Source organism: Venustampulla echinocandica, assembly GCF_003357145.1.
Source record: "Venustampulla echinocandica strain BP 5553 chromosome Unknown scaffold_0, whole genome shotgun sequence".
Classification (NCBI taxonomy): Eukaryota; Fungi; Ascomycota; class Leotiomycetes; order Helotiales; family Pleuroascaceae; genus Venustampulla; species Venustampulla echinocandica.
Window position 1 is genome coordinate 1397774 of NW_022474205.1, and position 26070 is coordinate 1423843.

A 26070-nucleotide genomic window follows, 5' to 3' on the forward strand; every position below is an offset into this window, starting at 1 on the left:
TGCCCAATCCGCCTCACGCTACCACAGGATACGCTGAACGCGCTCCCAACGTTGCAACACTACTGTACAGTGTGGGATCCATCACGACCACTACACACCTAGGCTCCCACTCCGCCGAGCGCCAATAAGTAGCAGAAATGGGGACGAGACAGAGCCAAAGGGCGCTCGATGAACCTACGCGTCAGCACCCACACGGCAGAATTTGGTACAGTAACAACAGTCCGGAGTAGAAGCACAAAGCAATCTGCACTCGTGGTCACACGGCACCCAAGGGGCTGGTCCGAAGCTCCCTTTCTACTAGGAGTACGAGGGTCGGTCCGTCTCCGCCACTACGGGAGGATGACAGGACTCATGGCTACGGATTGGCTGGCTCATGTGGGGAGGGCGCGTTCAAAGGACAACTCGACGGCCGCGTCGTCGCCGTGGCAACGGCTCGAACTGACATGGACAAGAAGGCCGGGATGACGTACGCACGAAGTGAGAGTGAACGCCAAAAGAAAAGTACTCGTACCACCACCAAACGCATATCTATCTTCAACCTCAAAACAATAACAATAAAAAATAATAATTAATTTCAAAAACAAAATAAACGAATTGCTATCTCCGGGAATCGAACCCGGGGCCAGCGCAGACTCAGAACCAGTTGTTTTCATGATCCATGGGAAGCGCTGATTTTACCACTAAACCAAGACAGCTAACGATAAATAAAAATTGCTATTTGACATTATGTGCGTGCGCTGGCCCCCCCGCTTTTACCAGATCCCGTTCTCGCGATTCTCCTTGTCGCGATATAACAGCCGCTCCGGGACCTTACCCGTTAGTTTACCAACTGGTAAACTCTAGATCCTAGGAACTACGCCCGATAAGCACTTCAAGAGGCACTTATAGGGAAATCGCTGCTTTTACTACTAAAAGCGCCGCATTTACCACAAAACTAGGAAAAAGGGGAAGAGATCTTGGAGTGATATCATCTTATCAAGGCCACATTCTTCCACTCACAGGGGAATTCTACCTGAGACCCTGATTTGATGTGGGATAAGGATAATGCTACAGTAATCGAATTGACCGGTAGGCTCTAGTTATTTCGATCTCTTACTTCCTGGCCGATTGCATAGACAAAGTGATCTGTCGGCTGGATTCCATAGAATAATCATAGTCTGGTGTCTAGATAGCGGGGCAGCAAGTTGTTGAACCGGCTACACGAATAGTCTCGGACCCATGATTTGGTTCTGTAAAATTTAAATCGCGCCGAATTATGTCTCCAATGCAGTCAGTTGGCAAATTGGGTTTAAAGAATCTGAATTGGTGCGGGCAGGAAGTAAATATGGACTATCTAGTATAATCCATTCTGTAGACCACAAGACTTTAAATGCATTGTTGGAGGGGGTGCAAAGCATCGAGCGTCTGCAAGGGCTGCTATGGAACAAATACTAGGAATACATTCATCTGCACCAAGTGGCAAACCGTACCGCAAAGTTTGCAAAACAAAACCCCAGCGACAGCTTCCACACCGAGGAAGATAGCCTAGAGATGAAAGACTGCAGGACGCAGCTTCGATCGAGCGAGCACTCACGACGAAAGTCATACTAATTATAGCTTCGTCCTTGAGAGCAGATTCATTCTTATACTGCTTCATAGCATAAAAAATCTTCATCTCAAGGAGTGTGATTGTGTCGAGTTATCGATGAGAAAAGAAAGAAAACATCAGAAAGTTGATAACGCAAAAGAAATTGAAGGACGAAACTGAGGATTCCCATTCTATTGTCCACCAAGTTTAGGTCGCAGTGATTGAGTTGGTTTCCTTCAGTGCAACCATCATTCTCGCAACCCGTGTCTGGCGAAGACGCGCTCGATGTCGCTTCTCAAGTGTCCAGCGGTGCTCTGCAAGACAAGGTCGAGGTCATCGAGGACCATGCCCTCGCGGCCCAGAATCACTGGCGAAAGGAGATCTTCAGAAAGGAGAAATTCCCCGAATATATCAGAGAACCCCTCGCAGAGTCTTTCCAATGAATCACGCCAGCGATGAGTGGAGCTTGCAGAAACCATTGCGGAGCTTTGGCTTGGTGCATTGCCCTTGTTGCCCATTCCCTTGTTTTGAACAACAAAAGTGTCTTCATCCCCATCCTCATCTTCATCCTCATCTCCGTCTTCATCTCCGTATTCAACTTCATCATCTTCATCTCCACCTCCATCTTCATCTTCATCTTCATCTTCATCCTCAGCCATGCCTGTCTGTTTGTTTGCAACATTCCTGGTGGTCGAGCCTGAGTTCAGAGTAGAGAACAACTGGGCATTTTTGACCTTTTGAGCGGCCGCCTTTTTCTCTAGACTATTACACCAGCCATCCCCCTATAAAACATTAGCAGGAGCAATCTGATTTCTCTCATGAAAATAAGCTTACATCCTCGCTGGTAGCTGCTGGTGAGGTTGGAGGTTCGGGACCCTCACTTCGAAAGCCTGTACTAGTAGCTTGACCATTCGAACTGTCCAATTCCGAAGCTGTGCTGCCCAGGCCATTACCAGCGTCTTGATTGAGCGCATGTCTGTTCCCTGCACTTCCCTCACTAGCCTTCGCCTGTGGCATCTTGCCCTTACGGACTCCCTTTCCAACAGCCTGGTTCTTGCCTGAATTGTGCAATTTGTTTTCTTGATCAGCGCGAGCCTTAGGAGGTTGCTTGTCCATTTGGGATTTTCCCTTCTTAGCTTGAGCGACTGGCTTCATATCGTCGGCATTGTGTTCCTTGGGACGGCCAGCCTTCTTTTTGGTGGGCAACAGAGTGTTAGTATGCGATGGGCCGGCTTGATTGGCGCCATTGCTACCATATTTGCTCTCGTTTTCGTTCTTTCGCTTCTTGGAAGGAGGCAGCTTTGTACCATTATCATCAGGCTGTTCAGAAGGACCCTTGCGTTTCTTTGTTGGTGAAGCTGTACCTGCGATCATAGACTAATACAATGATTAGTAGGAAACAAATTGCCAAAGAATTAACTTACGGCAGATGGAGCCTGGGTCTGTTCCAGAAGCTGAGATTCAGCCTCATTCTCGGGATCCGATTCCAGCGCCTCTTCAGTAGCAGCTCCTAGCCCCTGGGGAAGGCGAATTGTCTCTGGAGTTGACGGCTGTTCCGCTGTAGTTGGTGGTCCGTTTTCCTTGAGAAACCTCAGTACCTTAACCGTGTGACTGAATCCGAATGGCACATAGTCTCCACTTTCGGTTTTGCAATGATTCAAGAAAAGCTCTTGCGCAGCTGCTAAGTTGGGGACCTTGTTCGCAATAGCCTTAACATTAGCAATTGCAGCAATTCCCATACTGACAGGGGTGATTTCAGCAGGGAAGGCCGCTTCAAGGCTGCCGATGTTCCATCTTTTCTTGATTGATTCAACTGAAACATCACGCACACGCTGTTGTTGAACGCTGATGACGCCTGCCTGTAAATTCGTTAGTCATTGATATAGAGGGAACGATTGATAATATGTAAGGTAAGTAGATACCTGGGGTATATCAGTATAGTTCGGACGGTAATGAGATCGGGCGTACCGTTCTTGCTCCTCCTGTATTTGAGGAAGGGGTTTTGCGGGGAGTATCATCCGCCATCTTAGCTAGGGCTACAGGACTATGCGTTAAGCATTAGTATGAATGTGAAGAGGCACGATACATATATCCAGAACATACCTTTGATTTGCGCGTAGTGCAGATAAAGCAAATTGCGACAAGGACGCTGTCTAGAGGTCACGGTTTGCTGTAGCAAAGGCACAGCTTGCACGCTACAGGACGCTAAGCACGTTAGTATTATATAAATTCACGTCTTAGATATTTAGTGGTGGCTTAATTGGCACTTACCAGCAGAAGGGCTTGAAGAGTTTGTTGTTGTCGTGGAGAATATTGGTTGACGTGGTAGGAAAGGGGAGAAAGGTCTTAAGGTGTTGTTCAAGTAGCGACGCGTTGCCGTTCAAAGATGAAGACTTGAGTACGCAATAGGCAGAAAAGCTTAAAAAGTTAAGTATTGTACAGTACATGCGGCAAGTTGGAACCTATCAGCTTCCAAGTTGCGCCTTAACAATGTGACCAACAAGAAGTGTAATTTGAAGGAACTTGGTAATTACAATGTCTACTGGGCTTCCGCACAAGAGGATATTCTCAAGGATTGGTTGGTATTTCATGAATCAATCCAGTGAACGAAATAGTCGTCCTAGGCTTGGTTTTCCCTACTTGCAGCAAAAGATGTACTACCTTCCAGGCATGGTTTTGGGTTCTGTAATTTCTCTCTTGGAATCAGATAATAGTGCAAAACTATGAGACTCAACACATCCGAGTTCGCTTTCAAGGAAGAATAAAATCCTCGTGGGCGTCGCTTTAAAGCTTGGTGGGATGCCCTGCCCTTCAGCTTATGCTTGGGCGAGAATTGGCCTGCCCGTCCTGTAGTATCAGATACTCTCGGTGACCAATCACTTTCGAATATTTTGTCTTGTCCAATATATGCTTTAGAATTGTGCCAAAGCTTAAATAGAAGTAACACACCTCTATACAACTATTCCAAACCTGAAGCTGTTGGCAGACTATAACCATAATGGAGCGTAGCTCTATCAAGACCATCTTATTCTAGATATCTCGACTCATATGAAGACGTAGACGACAGAGGTTGAAGATCCATTCTACTCTACCAAGGCACTTTCCAATCTGAGCTATGCCACGGCATTCTGCCAGCCGCGTAGTCGTCAACTCCAAAGTAGGAAGCGGCGACTCGGGCGGTAGCCCGGGAAAACAATAACCGACGAAGGGTAGGATATAGGACCAAATAAGCAGAAACCGTTTAATCTTCAGGAGAGTCTAGGAATGACGCGAGACACGGGGCCCTCCTCTCGTGTGTGAATTCTAGGGCGCTGAGGAGACGAACTGCGAAAGTGGTTACTCAAGCATATAGAGGAGTTTCGAGCGACTATATGGTGATCTACCCTACGGGCTAGACACTTCTACTTGAGTTTTGCCATTTTGAATGTTGATTTTGTTTTTTGATTCGCCTTGAGTATCCCCTTCAGGAAATAAAACTCTTTTGCCTTGCATCCTACTGTAGCATTTTTTATTTATTCTTTTGGGCTTTTGACTCTTTTGATTCTTTTTGGCTCGTTTGTTTACTTTCTGCGCAAGCGAGAGACTTCGCGGTGGGAAAGGGGGGAGGCGCGACCGTCGCCACGCTATCGAGAGACCTTCCCAAATTCCAAAACAAGCGACGAGGACCAAAAATCTATCCCTTGTTGGGGTTTACTTAAGGGTGGCTTTCTCTATTCAATGAATTTGTACAGGTAGTTACCATTTTGGCCGACTATTTGAGAGTGATGCAAAATTCGGGGTTGGTAGATGACTGCAGCTACAATACACGGAATTATCACACAAGCATGCTCTTTACAAGTTAACGCTGCACTGATTTTGCCTATCTAGAGGTATGGCGCATCAGGGACTAGAAGGAAGAACTGTAATTTTACATAACGCACTCATCACGTAAGAAACTTAGAAGCCTGATAATTACTAGGTATGTCATGTATTGTAGGATAGGTATCAAAGCAAAAGGACAATACAGTACTAGCAAAACTAATCGATAAGACTTAGAATGTATTTACAGATGCAACTATGCATACCTCTCTCATTATCTGCACATAAGTAACAAGGAATGCAAAAGGAGCAGTAGCCCCTATCGCTCAAAAAGAGCCAAGGTCCAAGAACTCCAGGCTGATGCCAACGCTAAAGCAAAGATATCATACAACACATCAAAAAGAGAAGTACCTTATGATATCTTCGCCGTCCGTTTCTTCGCTACAGCAATCTTTCCCGCTACTCTGCCGACATCCTCGTCAACTCTCCGAAGCATCTCGTTCTGCAGCTCCAATTCAGAATGTATAGCAAGACCCATCTCTTTCTGTCTCCTGACAGTCTTAGCCAACTCGTCCACATCGAGATCTTGATTTTGCATCATCTGCTTTTGTAACTGTAGTACGCCATCATTGTCCAACTCCCGAGTCTTATCCGTTTCAGGTACTGGGGCACCGAGAACCCGTCCAGCAGGTCTGGACACACTGGGTCCGAATAAAGCATTTTTATCCTGCTGCGAGGCCGTTGCACCTCCATTGCCACTCCCATTTGCAGCATTTCCCTTAACTGCGAGACTAACGGCCAGCTTCTCCAAGCCATCCCTCTCTACCCTCGCACTGCCGAGTAAATCTCTCCGCCTCCTCAGCTCGCCCGCTCCAACTCCAGATTTGCTATCACCACCCCTCTTTTCCCCTTCAGCCATGATTTTCAGACCCTCCTCCAAATTCCCAATCAAGCCCCCAGCCTTAACCAAGCACCTTTTCGCATTTGCCCCCGCCTCATACTGAGCCTGTGCCGTCGTAGCTCCATCCCTCCTTCCAAGAAATAGCCGCGCATCATGTAACTGTCCCTTCATCTCGCGGTGTAAATCCAGCCATATCTGCGGATCGCTCGCCACTTGTCCAGCCTGGTTGCCCAAAGCTCCCCTCTGCCTCGCTGCGATCAGCTCCCCTCTTGCACTACTCGCACTGCCACTTGCACTACTGCTGGGCAGATTCAGAAACGTTCGCCATACGGAAGTATCACGCCAGCGGCGGTCGGGGCACTCTGCTATGGCTCGGAGGTATTTCTCGAGGCCTACGCGGCGTGATTCGGTGAGTTCGGGCGACGAGGCTGTTGATTTAAACCATGATTTTGCAGGGAGCGGCGCTGGAGGTGGAGAGGAGACGATGGATGATAAAGAAGACTGGAGGGCAACGAAATCAGAGTAGCGCTTCTGGACGACGAAGGTGCGGAGGGGGAGGCGGAGGGTGATGTTGTATAGAGTGTATGGTTTCTCGTTTTCGGGTTGGTTGAGGATAGTTGAGGGGATGGAGATTTCTAGAGGCGGGGCCATTACTGTAACAAGATGGGATTTAGGGCGCCGCAAAGGGTAGGTTGATGGGATACTCCGAGTGTATACAGGTCGTGGTGAAGGGCCGTCTTGAGGGTTGTATGTTTAGAGTTGGAGTTGTGGTTGGAGTTGTACAGACCTTACCTAGGTTGCTGCCGCTCTGCATGACGCACCTTCAATAGCGCTGTGCTACACTGTGCTAGGCAACGAGTACATAGGTACTTAGGTACTTAAGGCACCTGACTGGAGTCCCTGGACGCCTTGTGGGGTTTTAGCTTCGGCCCCTTATAAGTATTACTCCGTAGATTTCAACGAGATCAGCAGTTTATATGGTATTACTTTATGAACGAGTTTCTAGACTAGAACGTATATTTATTTAAAAGACTTCTGGATTGTCAAGGCGGATCGATAGCTCTTTATTATAAGCCATGCAGCAGAAACAAACAATACAGCAGGTAGAACCCGTCAACGCTCATTATTCATGTATATGACCTGGCATGTGCTTCGTAACTCCGACCATCCAGTCTGGTCCCAATCGATTTTGAAACCTTCTAGGAACCCACTTGCCATCATATCATCATCATGACTCCGCCTAGAACGTCTCCTGGTCATCCACACCATCTTCCGCGGGTATCTCGAATCCGTCCTCCGTCGAGTAGAGGATCGCTTGGATATGCTTGATCAAACCATCCTCCTGTTTCTCGATCTCTGGATCGTCTTCGCATGCCTGTTGGACTAGCAGCTCGATATCTCGAAGCTTACTGAAGTAGAAGTCCCTCTCCCGCTCCAACCCCTGCACGGTTTCCTTGAGTGTGTTGTTCTCTTGCTGCAAGGCAGCAGACCCTGGACCAGCACCGATTCCTCTCGCGACCCGTCCGCCAGTAGTAGGAGTCGTGCCTCTCTTGGTTGCGCCGGCGGTTGTTCGTGATGTAGGAGCGGCAGCTGGAGGGGCACCGGAGCCACGTCGACGAGCAACGGCATCGTAATCGCCACCGGGAAAGTATTGATCCCAATACCGCTTCGTCCACTGGAGGAATTCGAGGTTGTCTTGCATCTTGCACTTGACTAGTTGTTCAACGTTCACCGGTCGGTCGATGCCATGGCGCGTGAAGGCGTCTAATGACGTCGCTATTAGTATCTCTGTCGTGCAACTTTGGGCCCGCTAGAATAACGTACTTTGAAGGATCTTGAAGTTTTGCAGATATGCATATTCGGTATTGACGCTGAACTTGACTCTGGACATTGGTATATCAAGATAGATACTATCAAAGACCTGGCACAAGGCAGCACTGCGTTCGAAGATGTCAGTTTACCAGCCTTACCAACCATGGCCGCAGGGACCAAGTGGCAGCGGGGGTCAACTCACCCAGTACCACATTGCTCAACCTTCGTGATGTTTAGTTGGAGGAGATTGTTGAGCCACGAAACGAGCTCTTGTCTGCAGAAGCCGTGAAGTTAGCATGCTGCGTCATTCTAGGGAGTTTGAAATGTGTTGCGACGGACCTAGACTCCCCCATCTTGAACGTAGACTAGTATTAAAGATCGCGTGGGTGTTGCCGAAATATAGGGAGTGGTCTTGGGGTATAGTCGTTCGTGGAGGTGCTCAGACTTTATGAGCGCGCAGTGGGGTTGTGATGAAAGAAGGTTACCAAGATTCAGGGTTAAGTTGCCAGCCAAAATAATCGAAAGGGGAATGTTTTGGGGGGTACGTCGCGTACGGTCACGTGCAGATATCTCAGTTACCCCGGCAATCATTACTAGTATGGATTTCTTTATATTTGGCCGGGATAAATCACACCTCTCAGAGACGCAGCGATAGTATAGGACTCTGTTCTGGTTCCTTGCTATTTTCGTGATTTATGAAAATACAGTTGTGTTATTTCAGAAGTATCTACGACGTGTTTCCGCAGTACAATCAACAGCATGATAAAAGGGCATTGCATGGCATATATGTACTTTTGTGCTAGAGAGCTATGTATCTCAATGCTACAAAATTTCCTTAAATGGAACGGGAGCTATTCCTGTCTTTGGTGGATCCCCCACTCGGCGCCAGCACGATGATGCAAGAAGCTAAGAAAATGTATGTACATGAAGACAACGTGGGTATCTTGAGATCCAAATCCGAGATCGCGCTCCAAGCTGGCTGGAGACAACGTGCCACCTACGACCTGAGGTGTTAACCAGGTTATACTTGGAAGACGGAAATGGCAGCGCAGAAGTTGTTTCGGTTATCCTTATCCAACGCCGCGCTATTGCCATTCACGGTGACCATATTCTTTGCCGCCTTGGTAGAGATACCATACAGATGGACTCCACTAGATTTCTCTAGAGAAATCATATTATCTTGGCAGTTTTGGTTGGCGAGACAGTCTTGCGAGTAATTTTCCTAGATAATGAGTCAGATTAAATGTTCCAAAGGGCGATGTAAAGACGTGATAAATCACTCCTTAGTTCAGAAGAGCGAGTGACTTACAAAGAATGAATAGAGACCGCCACCGAAAACGTAGACATCCTTGGAGTTGACAACACGAAGACCCCATGCCTTATTTACGCTGGCAGTGCCTGAGAATGAGGGATCCGAGAATTTAGCATTCGATGTGAATGGCGTGGTAGCATCCGGGTTGCTCTGGAAGTAAGGTGTCTCGGTTTGAATGAGCGCCATATATACATTTGCGGCGTTTGAAATTTGGTAGTTGTAAAGAACGTTGTGTTCCGAGCTAGTACCCATCAGCCACACGGGGCCTTGAGCAGATTCAACAAGAACACCACGGCCGTTGAAGATATTGATCTGGTTATGGTCGCCTGCAAGATTGTTAGCAATGCCTCTATCGTACTGTGGAAACCGGGAAATGCTCCAGGGAAAATGCTACACGTACCAAGATCGAGCTCGTGATCCGCCACCCAGAACCAATTATTCTCCACATAAACTGATCCTGTCGAGGTGACATGGAGGAGGAGAAAGGCGCCAACACACTCAGGCTTTGCTGCTTGAATGACGCTCGGGTTTTTGGAGCAGGTACTAGATTGCAATTGGGTGCCGGCTGAGCCTCCAATGCGAAAGTGGACGTCCCACGTTCCCGCTGAACCTTGAGATGCTCCCTTAAGATTCCACTCCATCAGGATGGCGCCGGGTTGTGGGCCGAGAGTTTCGAATATCATGTCAGAAATTTCCACGTTTCCGACATCACCTGGTTGTCCAACTTGGAAGACTGGTTTTGGGTTTGCTTGATCCTTGAATGCTGTTCCTCCAGCCATAATGAGAGGCCAAATTTCGCCAGTGATGCGAATATTCTTGGGAACTCTAACGGTATCTGTGACCACGTACGCACCGTGGTCAAAGTAGACAATATCATCCGCACCAGCGGAGTCAAACAAAGCCTGGATGGCTTTGGTGTCATCGGTTTTACCTAATTCAAGGTTAGTAATGGTTCCGATCATTAACTAGGAAGAGGCAATTAAACTTCCAGAGGAAAACTTACCATCACCCTTGCAACCTGCAGCCTTAGCACTCTTGAACGATGACACAGGAACCTTCTCGTACTGCGGCCTTGATCGTGTGAAAACACGACCGGCAGAGTTCAGAAGACCAGCAGGCTTGGCAGGAGCATCTAGCGGTCCCTGAATCACCTTACCAGCCGCTCCACTAGAATATTGGCGTCCCTGAGCCCATGATGCCACTTTCGTGTTTCCTGCCAAAACTGTAGCCTTGTTTGCCGCATTTGAGACAGCTACAGGGACATTGTTTGAGAAGTCAACGTTGTCGATGATCAGAGATCCATTGGTTGCCCCTTCGTTGGTGGAATAGGCAGTGGAGATTCCAATAGGAGTGTTGGCGATGGTGCTGTCAACAAGCAGAACAGAGCCAACGGTCTGGGATTGTGTGCCTCCATTGGCCATGTCAATACCAATTCCGCAGTTATTGATCGAAATTCCGGACAAGGTCCATGCCTGTTAACGATTCTGGTCAGCAACTCTACTCCGAAAAATGATGGGCAATATTCTTACCCAATTCCAATTCATAAAGATCGCAGTTCGGCAGTTATTGAAGACCAGGTTGCGAGTGGTGAACTGCTGGCTGCCCAAGAAAGCGCCATAATTGCCGCCATTGAAGGTCAAATCAGTCATGAAGCCACCGGAGCCATTGTCCATGAAGATTCCTTGCTGCCTGTTCGCGTCTCCGCCATCTGTTCTCATATTGAACACAATGTTCTGTAAGCTAGTTGCTTGTGCAACCTGCCAATGAATACCAGCTCCAGCTCCAACTGGCATTAAAGTTGTATCAATAATAAAGTTTCGAATTTGGCGGAAAAAGTTGTTTTGATTGGTAAACCAGTTTGCACCACCATCCAAATACGGATCAGCGTCCATCAGAGCCATCCCAGTAAATCCGGCAGTGGCCTTGATAGTCGGGAGTGTAACCGCATCACCAATAAACTGGGTATAGTAGTATTGGATGAGGGGCTTGCTGACCATGTATGTTCCAGGTGGGAAGTAGATGATGGCAGGAGTCACAGTTGAAGAGTCACAGTTCAGGCCGCAGCGAGATCCAGTGCTGATAGCGTTGTTGATTGCAACGGTATCATCGGTAGAGCCTTTTGGGAAAGTTAGATAAACTGCGTACGTCCTAAACTGGGAAGAGGGAAACATACCATCACCCTTAGCACCAAAGTCCTTGACATTGCGGAAAACTTGGAAGCTAGAGCTGCCATAAGCCGGGCTTCCCTGTCTCTTGATTGAAGCAAGCCAGTATGTGCTGGCGCTGGCGCTGACGTCGGCAGCCACAGCCTGAGGACTGGGAGCTGGCGCTGCGGAGACGAGCAGAAAGAGGCGAAGGGCCACCAGGAGTGATATGATCGAAAACGAAGCCATCGCAAAGTAGTACCAGCTGCCGTACGAGGTTCTTAAGGAGTGTAATGGCTATCCGCAGGAGTGTTGTCAGTAGTCTGTCTGGTATTTTTGAAATCTTGGGAACATGAAGGGTACTTTGTGGGTTGAGGTATAAAGTTGGAGGAGCAAGAGCAAAAGAAAAAGTAAGGGGTTAAGCAATTGTCTTTTGTAGAGAGATAAAATAGGTAACGACAATAGGAAGCAGCAGCCATTTCTTTTTTCCGGTTGGTATTGTCTTATCCTGACAACATGAGGATGGTGAATGTGACCACGAGTGCCGAGTCTATTCAAAACCACGAGGCAAACACAACATGTGCATGGAACAATACCAAGCAAGCCAGACAACAGCCACAACCACAAGGACAATAACAAGGACAATAGCAAACTGGGTAGCACTCACAGTTGGGGGGGGTGAACGTCTCGCACAGTGGATGGACCAAATAGAATGATGGCAACGACTACTGGGGTCTGGTGTGTGGCGGCATACTTCATCAGGGTGATTGCCAGCCCTTATATGGAAATCCTCATCTTGCTTCACGCCCACGCAAACGCCCTCCGCGTCCGAGCTTGCCCACCACCACGGCATATGTTTAAGTCCACGCCCATGTCCATGCCCAGATCCAAGTCGTTGGCCATGGCTATGTCCAGCAGGAGAAACGCCGTGCGGCCCCAGCCAGTTTGATTGAGACTCATGATGAGGATAGCCGGCAACTGGGGGAGACATGTCTAACAGGGGCCACCACAACCGCGTCCTGGAATGGTATCCGCGGTGCTCAGCCCGAATCAGTCAATCGACTACGAAGTACCTCCGTACTTGGTACATGCGAGATCCTGTACTTCGCACCTGTGACCACTATCATGCGATGCCTCTCAGATAGATGGCCCGATTTGAAACCGTCCGACTGGGCGCCCATTCCCCATTCAAACGGAACGAACCGACAAGAACGTCCACCGGGATGGCGAGGCGTCAAGAGAGGCTTGCTGGGCCCTGGAAGGCTGGAAGACGTGGAGAAACCCTTATTATTATTATCCAGGGGCAGATCAATGCGTATACGGCCGGGGAAAGGAGTGGCGGCGGTGGAGGCACCGATGGATAAATGAGCAGTGGTGTGCCTGTCGATGGTCGTTGAAAAGGGGCCAGTGAAACCTGGGGTTGTGGCGCTGCGGCTACCACTGCCTTCTACTGCCTACTCCTATCATACCAGTAACCAGACCCTTACAAGTACAAGTTACAGTACAAACTCTAGTCTCTAGCTCTTGCGGCTTCCAGGAAGTGCTTCCGGGCCAACGTTACGGAATCATTGCTAGACTCCGTAATCTTAGGCGTTTGGTTTGCCCGCCACCTGCCTTCTCCAGCATAACGCCCACTAGTCGGTCGATATACTCCAGTATCACAGCATCATTCCGGCGACGTCCTATGGAGTAGGGAGTACAAGTACAGGTCCAGTCCAGTGCTGTAGGCGTATGCCAAGGGGAGGGAGGTGCGTGCAGCCTCCAGGAACTACGCACCAGAGAACTCGGAAATCGAACCCGATCTACCAGCCACCGGGCGCCAGCCATTTCGGGCATTTAGGGTTGGGATCTACAGACCAGCACATAGGGAGCCGACGGGAGATTTAGATGTTTTACGTGACGGGGGAGAAGCGCCGAATACCGGACGACCAGACCAAAATGGACAGCATTAGACTTTGCATCCCCTAGCTATCTCGATATGGTCCGTACCGTCCGATCGGACCATGGGTCATGGAAAACATCACAGCTTCCAACGACGCGGCAGCATGTGCAGTCAGGAGGCCAAGTCCTTAGCCGGATCGTCCACCCTCACGATTAGATCAGATGTACCACCCCGCAATGCGACCCAACGTTGCTTCTCAGATCACTTGTGAAGAAGAAACGGAAGAGGAAGAGAAAGAGGCATCTATTCCCGCTCGGCCCGTTTACGCATCGGAAGCTGAACATTCGAGCGTGACTACTCTCAAATAATTGCTAGGCGCCGAGAAGACGATGCGGTGGTGTTGTCAACCCCACGCACTAACCACCACGCTTGAATACCCCCAAAATAGCCTCGTGCAATACCAGAATCGCCTGCTGGCATGTGTTTACGAGTAATGATCAGGATTTGCTATTTTGTTTCACAGAAAGTGCTGTGGACGTCTTGGTTGGTTGGAGGCGACGTGGTGTTTCGAAACAGGAGACCTGACGAGGGACAAAAAGCTGAAACCAAGAGCGTCTCAAAGTTGGGATGAACGAACGACTCTAATCCAGGCAATTATTTCTTTTCCATTACAATTTACCCTGAGGCTGCTCTTCGGCTGGATCCCAAGGTACCGAGTCCCGCGCAGTACTCTGGGAAAATATAGCCTCTTGTTTCCTTTCTCTTGCGTCTACTTGCGTCGCTCAATGAGTTTCGTTGTTGTATGCCTCGCTTGCACGAGTCTATCTTAACCGCTCGACCCCAACCATATCCCCAGATTCTAGTTGCACGGACCTGGGGAAACTTGGGGGAATTGTTTTTATTTGGGATGGTGACCAGATTTCGGCGGATTCGGTGATTCTTTCGAAGCCATCTCCGGGGTTAGTTCCCTGGGCCTTTTGATACTATTCCAGGACAATCAGTGAGGTGCGTCATAGTTCTAATAACTTAGGATTTGCGAAATTTATATTGGTCGCTCGACGAACACACCGAACTTAGGTGAAGGTCATCCTAAGTGGAAGGTCATCATAAGTGGGAGAATGGACATATGCATCCTAGTGAGATCCAGAGGGTATTCTATTATCACATTCTTGCTTAAGATGGAAACGCCGCTGCCGCCAACCCACTGGTATCATATGCTTTCCCAAGCAATAGCTCGGTGGTGTATCCCATTATGGATTAAGTACGAAGTATATCATTTGGTCTTTCTATGGAAAGCTGGGGAAGACTCGGTGTAATTGCGGGATCATAAATATGCACCTCTTTGAGCCTGCAGTTGTAACTCCTCACACCTCACACATTCACAAGGTACAGTACCTAGGTACCGAGGTGCTGCGCTTTATTTTATTTCAATCTTGATATTTTATGAAGAGCAGAGCTAGACTAATATTTCTTACGCCCCGAAACACTTATCATATCCTGTGAGTGTAAATCGATACTTAACATCATTATTGTGGAGCCTCGTCAACGCTGTTTTCAGTCCCTCTGCCCCAATATCAATCTCCTCAACCCAACTCTGAATCCCTTTATCGGCCGCTAACTGCAGCATAGCAAGCACCTCCTTCCGGCTTCCTAGATGACTGGCTCCGATTAAGCATCCGTTACTCAGGAAAGTCTGCGCTTTAACCTCCTGTCCCTGTCCCTCAGGCAAACCCACACTAATCCACCTCCCATGCACATCCAGGAGGCTCAAATATTTCTCTAGGTCGAATCCCTCACTGCTACTCGCCGTATTGATGATCAAGTCAAATGTGAAGGTGTGCGGTTCGTTCCAGTCCTTATCCGCAGTGGCGATGAATCCGTCAGCACCCATCTTCTTCGCATCAGCTTCTTTCGAGTGTGTCCGCGAGATGACCCAAGTTTCTGCTCCCAGAGCTTTCGCAAAGAGAAGACCGAAATGTCCAATCCCCCCTAGACCCACGATACCGACCTTCTTGCCTGGGCCACAGCCATTACGCACAAGAGGACTATATGCCGTGAGGCCGGCGCAGAGCATCGGAGCTGCTTTATTCGTGGCGACGCCATCGGGGATAGGGAAGACCCTTTCCATATCCAACATCAGCTCCCGCTGCCATGAATTAAAGCACATATGAAATAGTCTGATACGGAGAAAAAGAGGTAAACATACCAGTGCTCATGGGTTCTCACGTATTCTGAGTAGCCGCCCTGGGAGACAATTCCCGTTTCGGGCCACACAGCACCATATGTATCCAATTGATGACGACAGTATGTCTCATTATCATTCTTGCATTGCTTGCACTCGAGGCAAGAGTACGACTGTGCGCCAACTCCAACGCGCTGGCCCTCCTTGATCAGCGTAACCTTCCCTCCAACGCGCACCGCAGTCCCGACAATCTCTGCCCATGCCGTCAGCATATGCATCTCCTCTCCCTTCCTCCCCTCCGCATCTAATCCGAATACTGAATGTACACATACCATGCCCAACACATAACGGGAACTTCTGTTCTCCCCATCCACCACTAACAGTATGTAAATCACTGGCACAAACACCGCAAGCCAAGATCTTAATATCGACGTCGTAGTCACCGAAGGGTTTTGGCGTCAGCTCATTAAGGTGGAACTCCGTCCATTTCGCTGGATCTTCGATTTGGAAACCTTTCCAGGACTCGGGATACGGCATTTTTGAGGGATACGGAAGTGTAATAGGAGCACGGAAGATCAAATAAGAGTGCAAGAAGTCAAAAAATGAAGCAATTCCTGAATTTGCAGAGCAAACTGTGCCAGGTATTGTACCAGACTATATACCTCAGGACTTCCCCAGTGTACGTAGGCGGGGCAGCTCAATTAATAATTTACCCCTCCTATCGTCCTGTACAAAGGTAACCCCCACCCTATACTTCGTAACTTAATAGGTGTATCCCACTTCCTAAGAAATGTTGCCTTGTGGCGACGGCTCTAGACGCGACTGGCATCGCATCGCGGACCGCATTTTGCCACCAATCGGCGCGGAAAGGACTCGGAGACGTGGAAGGCGTGGATTGTTTCCGAGTTGCTGGATAGAACGATTGCTAGGAAATCGGCTAGCCCCATCTTACCTAGGTAGTAATCGGACAATACGAAGACACTATCACTGCCGGTCCCAATGCAATGGAATTGTTTACATGGTGATTGAATTGCGATTTGCTAAAGGCAATGTGATTGCGGATCTAAGGTATTATAGTCCCCATTATCCAGCCCGTCCATCCGAAAATGAAAAAATCAATTGCCATATTGCTCCAAACTCCAGCCACCAGGCTCGCCGGGTTTGCTGCGAAAAAGACTATGGGTAGTTATACTTTACAATACCAATTACAAAATGTCTTCCGTGTCACCTCATCTTCTACCTCCTTTCCTGCTCCTCTTCGGCCTGGCCTTTTTGGCTTTCGTGACGGTAGGCGGGGCGACGACGATATCATCGTTTCCCTCAGCAACATCCAATCCAAGTCCTAGGCCCTTCAACTCATCGTCGTCCATATCACTTAGATCTTCACTCAATCGAGATATAGCCTCTCTGCCAGTCCATTGTTCTTCCGAAATGGTTGTCCCTTCTGGATGGAATTCCTTGAGGTACCAAGGAATTCCGCCTGTGGTCAGAGAATCCGCGCGATCAACGTTAATATCGCCATTTGAGAGCGGAGGTGTAGGGGGGTTGTTATTCTGAACAGCGGATGCATTGCCATTGGCGCCGGAATGTTTGTTGCCCTTGGTGCCGTTGACAGCATCTGTTTTAGTTTGCGATATGTTCGCATCAACTTCAACAAGCGCTATGGCAGACGTACCATTTTCTATGTCGTCTTCTTCGCCAGGTGCATCCACGTCCTGCATTTCCACGTCGTCGTGCCCAGAATTCTGAGCTATACCATTCGCCAGCTCAACACCATTTGACATGTGAACGTCGCCTTCATGCTTCATCTCGGCATCTGCCAGCGATGCTGAATCGCCGACTGATACGGCAATCGTATCTCCCGTTACCTGGAAACTAGATTCTAGTAGCTGATCTAATTCCTGCACGAGTTCTTCCGCAGATTTGCCAGAAATATCAGCCTCGGCACGGACGGCCAGTTGAAGTTGAGGCTGGACGGCTTTGATGATCCTCTTGCCGAGTTTCTTTCTCTCCTTTACGTCGTGAACGACATGCCTTACGATCTCGCTCGAAACCGGTACATCAGGGTCTTGGACCGGTTGTGATACTATGCCGTTGTGGACCACTGTGCCAAGATCCTGGGCAAAAGCCGTGGCTGTAGTGTAGAATCGCTGCTCAACTCGTTTCTGCAGTTCGATTAGACCGTTGGTAAAGACCAGTTTTATATCAAGCCTGCGCCAAGTTAGCCATCGTGGTCAATCGAGCGGTGTAACCTGCCAAGCAAGCATGTTTTCTAGATTACGGAGCGCTTTAATTTGCTGGCAATATAAGAGATAACTTACGCTAGGGCTTTATTAATGATTGGCGCGAAGAATTTGGCGACTGGAAAGTATACAGTGTCGACAACATCTTCTTCAAGCTCGACTGCCGTAAGTTTCTCTCTTTCTCGCTTCACAGCATCTTCTGCCAAAGCTTTCAATCTTTCTAGATCTTGAGTCAAAGTCTCGGCGAACTCGATCCGTCGCGCAAGTCTCGGTCTACCAGCGGGTCCCATACCAGCAAAATTGCGCCGGGTAATCTCCATAGAAGAAAACGTCTCCATCTGCAATTGTAGACGCTTGAGGAGCGCCGCCCCTCGCCGTGCCTCGCGCTTGAGGGTCCAGTATCTACAAGCATCGGCTGCATATTCTTTGCGTTTGCGAATATTGAAACGTTGAAGCGAGCTTTCAACCGAGTTGAATACGACCTGGGGAATGACTGGTGCGCCGGAGGGGAGCTTCCAAATCGCCTTTGGCGGCTGCGCGCCTTTCTTGCTTTCGGCCAAGGTTAATGATGCTTTGACACCAGCAATTTGCGATTCGTCTGGGGGATGCTCCATAATCGCATGACGGTGTGTCGCAGCCATTGCTAAAGCCGACGCTTGACTATCCGCCCATAGGCGACCGCGCATAGCTCTCTTGTAGTAAGAACGTGCTGCCCGTGTTGCCCCGGGGACATCGTTCTCTTTGGTATAATCTGAAGGACAGTGTTTGTCGCAAAATGCCTTCAAAACAGCATTTCCATCCAGTACAGCGAGAGTGCCGTGGTTATTTTTCATTTTCAGGAATAGGCGAGCCCGTCGAGCGCATGTAACATGGAACGCCTGGTAGCAGGCCTTGTTGCCGCACTGGATACAAGCACCCATCCGTTGATGGCATAGATAGCAGGTTAACTTCCACCGCGTCTTTGGTACCTTCTCCACATCCATCACTGGCTCCATAAATGTATGGTTACCAAGAGAGACTTCAGGAATCCACATTGCGCAGAGGAGATGGGCCCACTTCGAGGCATTTGTTTGCTTGAACGCTCCATCGGTATTTGGACAGAAGATGCAAGTCTATAAAAATGTTAGCTGGTCTACTATTCATCCATTAAATGAGAGGGCTGAAAATGCATACGGGGATACCGCGACCAATCAGCTGGCACTTCCGACACAGCCACTGGCCTTCCGGGATAAATGGAACACCATAGCACTCCTGATGTACAGCCAAGTCACAGCCATCACAGAATACAATGGCGTTTGTATTCTCACAATCTCCGTCATCACAAATAGCGCACTTGCTATCCTGCTCCTCTCCAGCTTGAGGCTCGCCATTGACAGCAGCGGCGGAGCTCGATCTCGGGCGATGCGTTTGGGGCGGCTTCGGATTTGGTTTTGGTATGCGCTTCTCTAACGCGTGCCACTCCTTTTCGATTTTGGTGATTGCAATCTCGAATATTTCCCGCGTAATCGGCTCAAACCCTGCCATTTTCCTATCCGCATTGTATTCTTGTAGCCATTTATCATCTTGCTCGTCCATATCGTATTCTACGCGACCGACACCACCGCTACCAAGCGCTACGATGCCTTCGCCGTTGCTCTTATGGCTAGGGCCGAGATCAAGATCTTCTTCCAGATTTGAGTCGGAGACTTTGATGAGTCTATGTGGTCGACGGATAAAAACATCCGTTTCTTGATATCCAACGTTGGCCATGGATTTGTCCACATAACGGACCAGTCCAAGAGCTTTATCTTCGAACCTAGCCAAGGTGTCCGTTTTCCGATACGACGGTTGTGGCAATGTCAACTTCTCCTTTGCGTTGATGTTTTGCACCGGGGGGCTAACTTTGGGCACCTTTTGGAGGATTCCCGGAGATTGTAAGGTTACGCCAAGCTTCGCAGCTTTGGCAGCATAGAACGCAGCGGGATCTTTGGGAGGACGGCCAGGTCTTCGCTTTCCTCCGCCAGGCGTTCCTGGTATGGCAATAGTCAACGCGGATTCTCCGTTCAGGGAAGCGGCAGGCGTTGGGATCCCTTCATCCTTCACCTTCAGTGGCTCAAATCCATTCGGAGTGAGACTGCCATTCGCGCCAGTAGCGGAGCCATCGGTTGACAGAGGCGCATTTGTGGGAGTGACGGGTCTCGACTCTGGTATTCCCTGGACTTCATATGCAGTAAATGCGCGGAGCGCGCCTTCAATATCCAAGTTTGGGTGAAATTCCTCCCATGCTCTCTCTTCTCTCGGTTTATACGCGTCGTTCTGCACTACCGCAGCGACCTGAGCTGCGGAGCTGAACCTCATTGGCGGTTGTTGTGAGCGTGGAAGGACTGTTCGAGTTCTGGTGCTTCGATCTCTTCTCGGATAAACTTGTGGAACCAAGCCCATCGCGGCGTTCTGCCGTCCGATGCGCCCACGCGGTCCAACATAGTTGTATCCTCCAGGACCCGTTCCTCCCACAGGCAGCTCCGTTCCATCTTCGTCCACATATCTCCCTCCGCCACCTGGGCCGCCCGGTATGTATCTTCGTTTCTTTAGTGGGGGCTCGGACGAGATGTTGGCAGGAGTCGATTTCTCGGATCGTGAGGCCGCGGCGGCAGATCTAGGGCGGCTCGAACGAGCTCTGCTCGACGCAGGCCGACGAGGCGTCCCAGGCACAGGAGTCATGACGCCTGACGGTGCGGTCTCTCCAAGATGCTGGTGAATGTTGCCTTGCTTGCAACAGCGCGCGTTGACCCCTTGGGGTGCACGTTAAGGAAGGCGAGAAGCGTGGTGAGGGTTAGATGGCATCGGGATCTGGTGGTTAGACACAGGTAATCGCGTATTATCCACGTAGGACGTCTTGTAGAGTACTCCCGCGTAGATCTTGGGCATGAGAGATGCGATGTGGTTGTTGAGGTTCTGCTGGGCGATGCGCTGCTCCTCGCGTTAGGAGGTCCTCGCCGGTCGTGCAGATGTGGCTCGTGCGGAGGCGATGCCGCAAATAGATAGTTAGCCGAAAGCTTATTTTACGCCGTCGCGAATCTGGGGACAGAGAATCGCCCGCAAAATGAGTTCTGACGTGCCACTTGCATATTCCAAACGCCGCGGGACAGTACAATACATATTGCGTATACTTGTACCTGGTAGCTATCCATTATGAATTATGTTGGTTTCCACAGCAGCACTTGCTCAATCGCTTCGTATCCACGCAACGCGTCGGATCTCGATACACATCAGAGCCTAGTTACGCCGAGCTTTGTCCCAAGTCTGCAAAGGAGGGTCTTCTTGAATGGGCCGCTGGGGTTTCCTAGAATGCAACGCGACTGATTTATATTGGGGTGAAATTCTTCGAAGGATCGTCGCTCTATAGGTCCTATCACACCAAGAGAGCGCGCGCCTTAATGAAACTGAAGCGTGGGTTTCGGAGCCTGACAAATAACAACCGTCAATAAGCTCTTAAGGTTCGTGCAAAAAAGTCGATGCTCAAGCTCGTATTACAATTCTCAATGAGGGTCCATGAACCCCGACGCTCTTAGAACGTTATTCTAGTGTGGAGCGCCACAATGCCACTGGAATGAATGGCTTGTTCTATCGCGGTTAAACCCTGTATGTCGAGTGGCAACGCAACTCTATCCATAGCTCGAAAGGACTCAAGGAGGCATTTTAACTGGATGAGCTACTATTGAAATATCGGGGATCAGAGCATTTTGCTTCAAGGTTGGGCATCGTGATACCATTCGTAAGCAGCTGCAAATTATATTTCGCATCTATTCAAACTCGCCTTTTCACCCATCCTTCTTATTATAATATTTCTCGCATATAATTGCATCGCTCTCCCCAATCTCCCACGCCAGTGCTAAGCCTCCCGTGCTGGGGTTTCCCATTCATAGTTCGGAATACATCAACTCTGTTCCCTGCCCAAGACGTGGGACCTGCGTAAGCGTAGGAATTACTATCGGGTCGGGCCATCTCACCAATTCCGCTAGAGCTGACAACCTATAATTATCTCAGGTACGCATTTCCCCAGACCGAGGGATTCTCTAGCAATCATGCAGAAGTTGTGGACGATACTGGGGCAGTAAAGGGGCGACCAGCACTCCGACCATACCTAGTCGCAACACAACGTACATGTACATTTTCACGATAAAAGCGATTAAAGTTACTTCTACCTAAGGATTATAAATCTGTAATTTATACACTAACACACCGGACCTTCTCGAAATGTTATGAGCACAAGTGACATACCAAGTATTTAATTCATGTCCGGAGCTGTAATTTTCACCGCTCTTTTTCGAGATGCCAAGTATCACCAGGCTCTTGCTAGACCGAGTTTCGGCGTCGCATGTCACCCAATCTATAGAATAATCCAACAGCAATACAGGAGAAAAGTCAAAGGTCGCTGCAAATTATTGAAAATAATTCGTTGACCCTCCGTTAATAAATTTTTAGGAAGAGAGATTGTTCATATTGCCGGTAACTTCTCATAAAATGCAACTAAATTAAAAATGTGCCTATCAAAAATACACGAAGGCAATTGACCATACAAGCATCAACTAGACCATCTTAGATAATAATTAAACAATAAGGGATGCTATTTTTTATTACCTATAGCAAAAAGACGCCCTCGACCCTGTTTAATGACCTATCAATTGATGTGGTAATTAAAAAATTATAAAAATACTAAGAGCTTCCTAAAAATGCAAGATTTAAGCATCTAATTGCATTATAGCATAGCCATATGTTTAGCTCTTCGGAAGTTTAATAAAACATTTTATCGCTATATGGCTGTTGCAAATAGTGTTGAAGTGATTTGGGTGGTGTGCAGCAAGTAGATTTAAATTTAACTAGAAAATTGAAGTTCGACTTCCAAAACAAACACTAATCAAGTCTAAATAACGTTAGCTTAAAAGCCCACCTTTTGCACTTATGTAGTACTCTACTCGAGTCTTGAAGGTTGGAATTTTCCATATATTTTAAGCTGTCTTGTACAAAGTAACCCGGAAGAGCTTCGGATGTCCAGCCAACCCCTGTCCACAACTCTCCTCCCAGTTGAAATGAACCTTGACCCCAAAGCTCCCCGCAACAACGTTCGCAGGAAAACATGGCCTCTTTCGCACCCTACGCCTACATACAATGTCCCTGCACAGAATCCAACCTTCCTACGCGTCGATTAGGTTCTGAAAGCCCAACAGACCCATTGGAAACCGAACAGGAAGAGCCCACCTTCGATCCACGAGCTCCGCGAGCAAACTACAGCTTATATCCCCTGGAACATCTCCTATATTGCGAAGACTGCCACCAGATACGATGTCCGCGCTGTGTGATAGATGAGTTAGTTGCATGCTATTGCCCGAATTGTTTATTCGAGGTTCCGATTAGCACGGTTAAGAGTGAGGGGAATAGGTGCGTAACTCTTTTCCTTGGATCTGCCTGGAAAGGTGTACTGATTATTGACGGTGTGTCTAGATGTACGCGAAGTTGCTTCCAATGCCCTATATGTATCGGGCCTCTATCTGTTAGTAGTATTGAAGCGCAGCGCGATGGTCTCGGAGCCGAATTTGCTGCGTATGGAGGGCCGTATGTGCTGAGCTGTGGATTCTGCAACTGGAGTTCCGACGAAATAGGGATACAACTGGACAAGCCGAATTCCATCTATAACCAGCTGGCGAAGATAAGGCACGGTGGGAAATCGCTTACCAACGCGCGAGAGCGACGGAAGGAGCGCGAAGAGCGAAGCAAATTGGGGTACAGCCCGACAATCGAGGAAGAGGGAGGATCAGAGGACGGCCAAGAAAAGACGGATTTGAACGCCACCGAAGATTTTGATGCTGAAAGCCAGTTTGGAAACTTGAAGGCCTTCTATCAGGCGCAATTGTCGGAGTCTTCGCCAGTCAGTAGCTTGGGGCTTCCGGGAGATTATAGCTATGGATCACCGGGGGCATTATCGAGAATTATGGGTCTCTATACAGGAAGCAGTTTCGCAGACAAGAAGTCACGGACGAAGAAGGGTATCATGAGGGAAGCACGAGATGCGCCCGAGGGCTTACACATATTCTCGCCCTCATCAGACGAAGAAGCCGTCAACCGCCTCCGCACTGAGGGTTGGGGTAACACGGTCTCTACCACACAACGAAAAGAGCAATCAGAGCAAAACACGCATTTCCTATCCGACCTCCGTCCTATACCCTACCTCCTCCGGACCAGGCGCTCAAAGCGCTGCAAAACATGCCGCCACATCCTCTCAAAACCAGAATCAAAAGTCCACTCCACACGCTTCCGAATCCGGCTCGTGGCCCTAAATTACATCCCCAGCATCACCATCAGGCCGCTCCAAACCTCTAGCTCGAGCCTGCTCAGGCCCATGAAGCCTACGCAATTCCTTCTCACGTTCAAGAACCCCCTTTTCGACAGCGTGAAGGTTAATATAGCTACCGCGGCTAAAACACCAGGGCGCTTCTCGAGTAAAGTCACTGTATTGTGTCCGCAATTCGAGGTAGGTGCTAATACGGATGCTTGGGAAGAAGCCCTACGAGAAGGAGGCAACAAAGGCGGGGAACGGGAGAAGCGGAGAACGAAAGCAGAAGCCAGTGAAGGCCAGCATCAAGCTGAGGCTGGGAAGGTGTGGGAGCGGGGTAGGAACTGGGTCAGTGTTGTGGTGGAGGTTATCCCTGCTTCCCTAAGAGTGCAAGCACCGGCGTTCTTGAAGAGTGAGGAGTTACAGAAGGACGAGAGTCCGTTGAGGGAGGATGAGGATGTCCTGGAGATTCCAGTTTTTGTTAGGGTGGAATGGGAGGCTGATCCTACACATGATGATACAGGAGGTTTGGCGGCCGCGGGGGCGAAGGATAAGGAGGTTAAGGAGAAGAGGGAATTGGCGTATTGGTGTGTTTTGGGGATTGGGAGGATTGCTCGGGATTGAGAGCAACGCAATATACCCATTTGATACTTGCATACTCATACACACATACACATCAATATTTTGGATGGTGAATTTTGCAAATTTTGTCCTGATCATGGCATACATGGTTTCATAAACCTATCTATAGCCCCCCATGATGACACACGAAGAGTAGCCAGCCACAAGTTTTAGTTGCATGCCAGCCCATAAGTACCCCAAGCAAGACCGTTTCGCTGCAAACATCTAGTACTCGGTAGCACCACCTTGAGGGAACTCGAAATTAACACCACGGCCAGTCAACTTTCTGTACACCTCAGAGTAGGTATCGAGTCTGTGATCAACACCACCCTTCTCCTTCTCATCCAGAATAACCTTAAGTACCTTAGTGCCATCCTCCTTGGTACGGAGACGCTTGCCGACAATCTCAACGGGGAAGACAAGGTCGCCAAGGATAGCGTCATGGACGGCAGTGAGTGTTCGCGAACGGGGTCGCTTTTGCGTGAGGGTGGTGCGGGAGCGGGCGGAGCGCTTTGGGCGGGGGAGGATACGGCGGGATGCGAGGATCAGGACATGACGGTCGGAGAACTTCTTCTCGAGCTCACGGGTGAGACTAGAATCCCATCGCATTAGAATATGATACGTAGAGGACGATGAAGAGGAAGAGACATACCGTTGCTGCACCTTGTGGAAACCCTGAAGGGATGGGACGGGGACAAAGATGACAATAGCCTTCTTGCCGTGGCCAACTTCAATCTACAATTGCGATCAAAGTCAGCATGCGAGCTCCACTTTGTTCAATCTTTCTGTGCAGCAGGAAGAAGGAAATTCAGTGGTCCGCAGCCCGTCCGATTCCGCAACTTGCGACGCCGACGCTCAAAGGTATCCAAACCCATAGTTGTATCTCTCTCATCTGAATTGTATCTCAAGCTTGATTGATATAACCGGTTTGTACAGTTGATGCCGGCGCCAGAGTCGCTCATTCGTTCGTATGAAGGCTGCGTGACATGTTTCGCTCTTTTTCCTTCTCTAGATCTAGATATCTCGTTGGGCTGCTTGTCTGCAGCTCCAGTCAAATTCAAGTGCTCACCTCTCTTGCAGAAACGAATTGAAGGGGGCGGAGTGCGGCCTTCAGGTCGGTGGTGTTGGTCTCGAGGTCGTAAAGAGCACCAGCAATGCTGGTCTCAAGCTCCGAAGGGCTGGCGCGCGAGGGGCTGTTCGGCGCGATCTTGTTGATGGCACTCATGGTTGCGGTGTTGTCGTGGGAAAAGTCGAGATCAATTCGAAGAATTCCCGATGTGAACTTTTGAAAATGTCAA

General features: G+C 49.0%; 8 protein-coding genes across 8 annotated transcripts; 1 reads left to right on the top strand and 7 right to left on the bottom strand.

Annotated features, from left to right (window-relative positions):
- Positions 1 to 1815: 1815 nt before the first annotated feature.
- Positions 1816 to 4014, bottom strand: BP5553_00438 (uncharacterized protein; the record flags this gene model as incomplete). Its single annotated transcript, XM_032009061.1, has 6 exons — positions 1816 to 2349; positions 2402 to 2944; positions 2992 to 3426; positions 3536 to 3603; positions 3671 to 3762; positions 3839 to 4014. The coding sequence occupies 6 exons, from the start codon at positions 4012 to 4014 to the stop codon at positions 1816 to 1818; spliced, it is 1848 nt and encodes a 615-aa protein (XP_031873115.1).
- A 1763-nt stretch (positions 4015 to 5777) lies between these two features.
- BP5553_00439 (uncharacterized protein) lies at positions 5778 to 6917 on the bottom strand (the record flags this gene model as incomplete). Its single annotated transcript, XM_032009062.1, has 1 exon — positions 5778 to 6917. The coding sequence occupies one exon, from the start codon at positions 6915 to 6917 to the stop codon at positions 5778 to 5780; it is 1140 nt and encodes a 379-aa protein (XP_031873116.1).
- Positions 6918 to 7506: 589 nt separating this feature from the next.
- Positions 7507 to 8431, bottom strand: BP5553_00440 (Microtuble-associated protein EB1; the record flags this gene model as incomplete). Its single annotated transcript, XM_032009063.1, has 4 exons — positions 7507 to 8030; positions 8091 to 8203; positions 8281 to 8352; positions 8418 to 8431. 4 exons carry the CDS (start codon positions 8429 to 8431, stop codon positions 7507 to 7509), a joined length of 723 nt encoding a protein of 240 aa, XP_031873117.1.
- Positions 8432 to 9099: 668 nt separating this feature from the next.
- BP5553_00441 (Pectin lyase-like protein) lies at positions 9100 to 11783 on the bottom strand (the record flags this gene model as incomplete). Its single annotated transcript, XM_032009064.1, has 6 exons — positions 9100 to 9300; positions 9388 to 9716; positions 9791 to 10321; positions 10394 to 10862; positions 10920 to 11506; positions 11564 to 11783. 6 exons carry the CDS (start codon positions 11781 to 11783, stop codon positions 9100 to 9102), a joined length of 2337 nt encoding a protein of 778 aa, XP_031873118.1.
- A 3104-nt stretch (positions 11784 to 14887) lies between these two features.
- Positions 14888 to 16135, bottom strand: BP5553_00442 (putative NADP-dependent alcohol dehydrogenase 6; the record flags this gene model as incomplete). The annotated part of the gene is made up of 3 exons (XM_032009065.1): positions 14888 to 15536; positions 15623 to 15851; positions 15931 to 16135. 3 exons carry the CDS (start codon positions 16133 to 16135, stop codon positions 14888 to 14890), a joined length of 1083 nt encoding a protein of 360 aa, XP_031873119.1.
- Positions 16136 to 16827: 692 nt separating this feature from the next.
- On the bottom strand, positions 16828 to 20541 carry BP5553_00443 (FYVE zinc finger; the record flags this gene model as incomplete). The annotated part of the gene is made up of 3 exons (XM_032009066.1): positions 16828 to 17809; positions 17920 to 18953; positions 19015 to 20541. The coding sequence occupies 3 exons, from the start codon at positions 20539 to 20541 to the stop codon at positions 16828 to 16830; spliced, it is 3543 nt and encodes a 1180-aa protein (XP_031873120.1).
- A 2416-nt stretch (positions 20542 to 22957) lies between these two features.
- BP5553_00444 (putative dynactin arp1 p62 subunit RO-2) lies at positions 22958 to 24775 on the top strand (the record flags this gene model as incomplete). The annotated part of the gene is made up of 2 exons (XM_032009067.1): positions 22958 to 23259; positions 23323 to 24775. 2 exons carry the CDS (start codon positions 22958 to 22960, stop codon positions 24773 to 24775), a joined length of 1755 nt encoding a protein of 584 aa, XP_031873121.1.
- A 222-nt stretch (positions 24776 to 24997) lies between these two features.
- Positions 24998 to 25997, bottom strand: BP5553_00445 (40S ribosomal protein CRPS-7; the record flags this gene model as incomplete). Its single annotated transcript, XM_032009068.1, has 3 exons — positions 24998 to 25364; positions 25425 to 25507; positions 25842 to 25997. 3 exons carry the CDS (start codon positions 25995 to 25997, stop codon positions 24998 to 25000), a joined length of 606 nt encoding a protein of 201 aa, XP_031873122.1.
- Between the last annotated feature and the right edge of the window lie 73 nt (positions 25998 to 26070).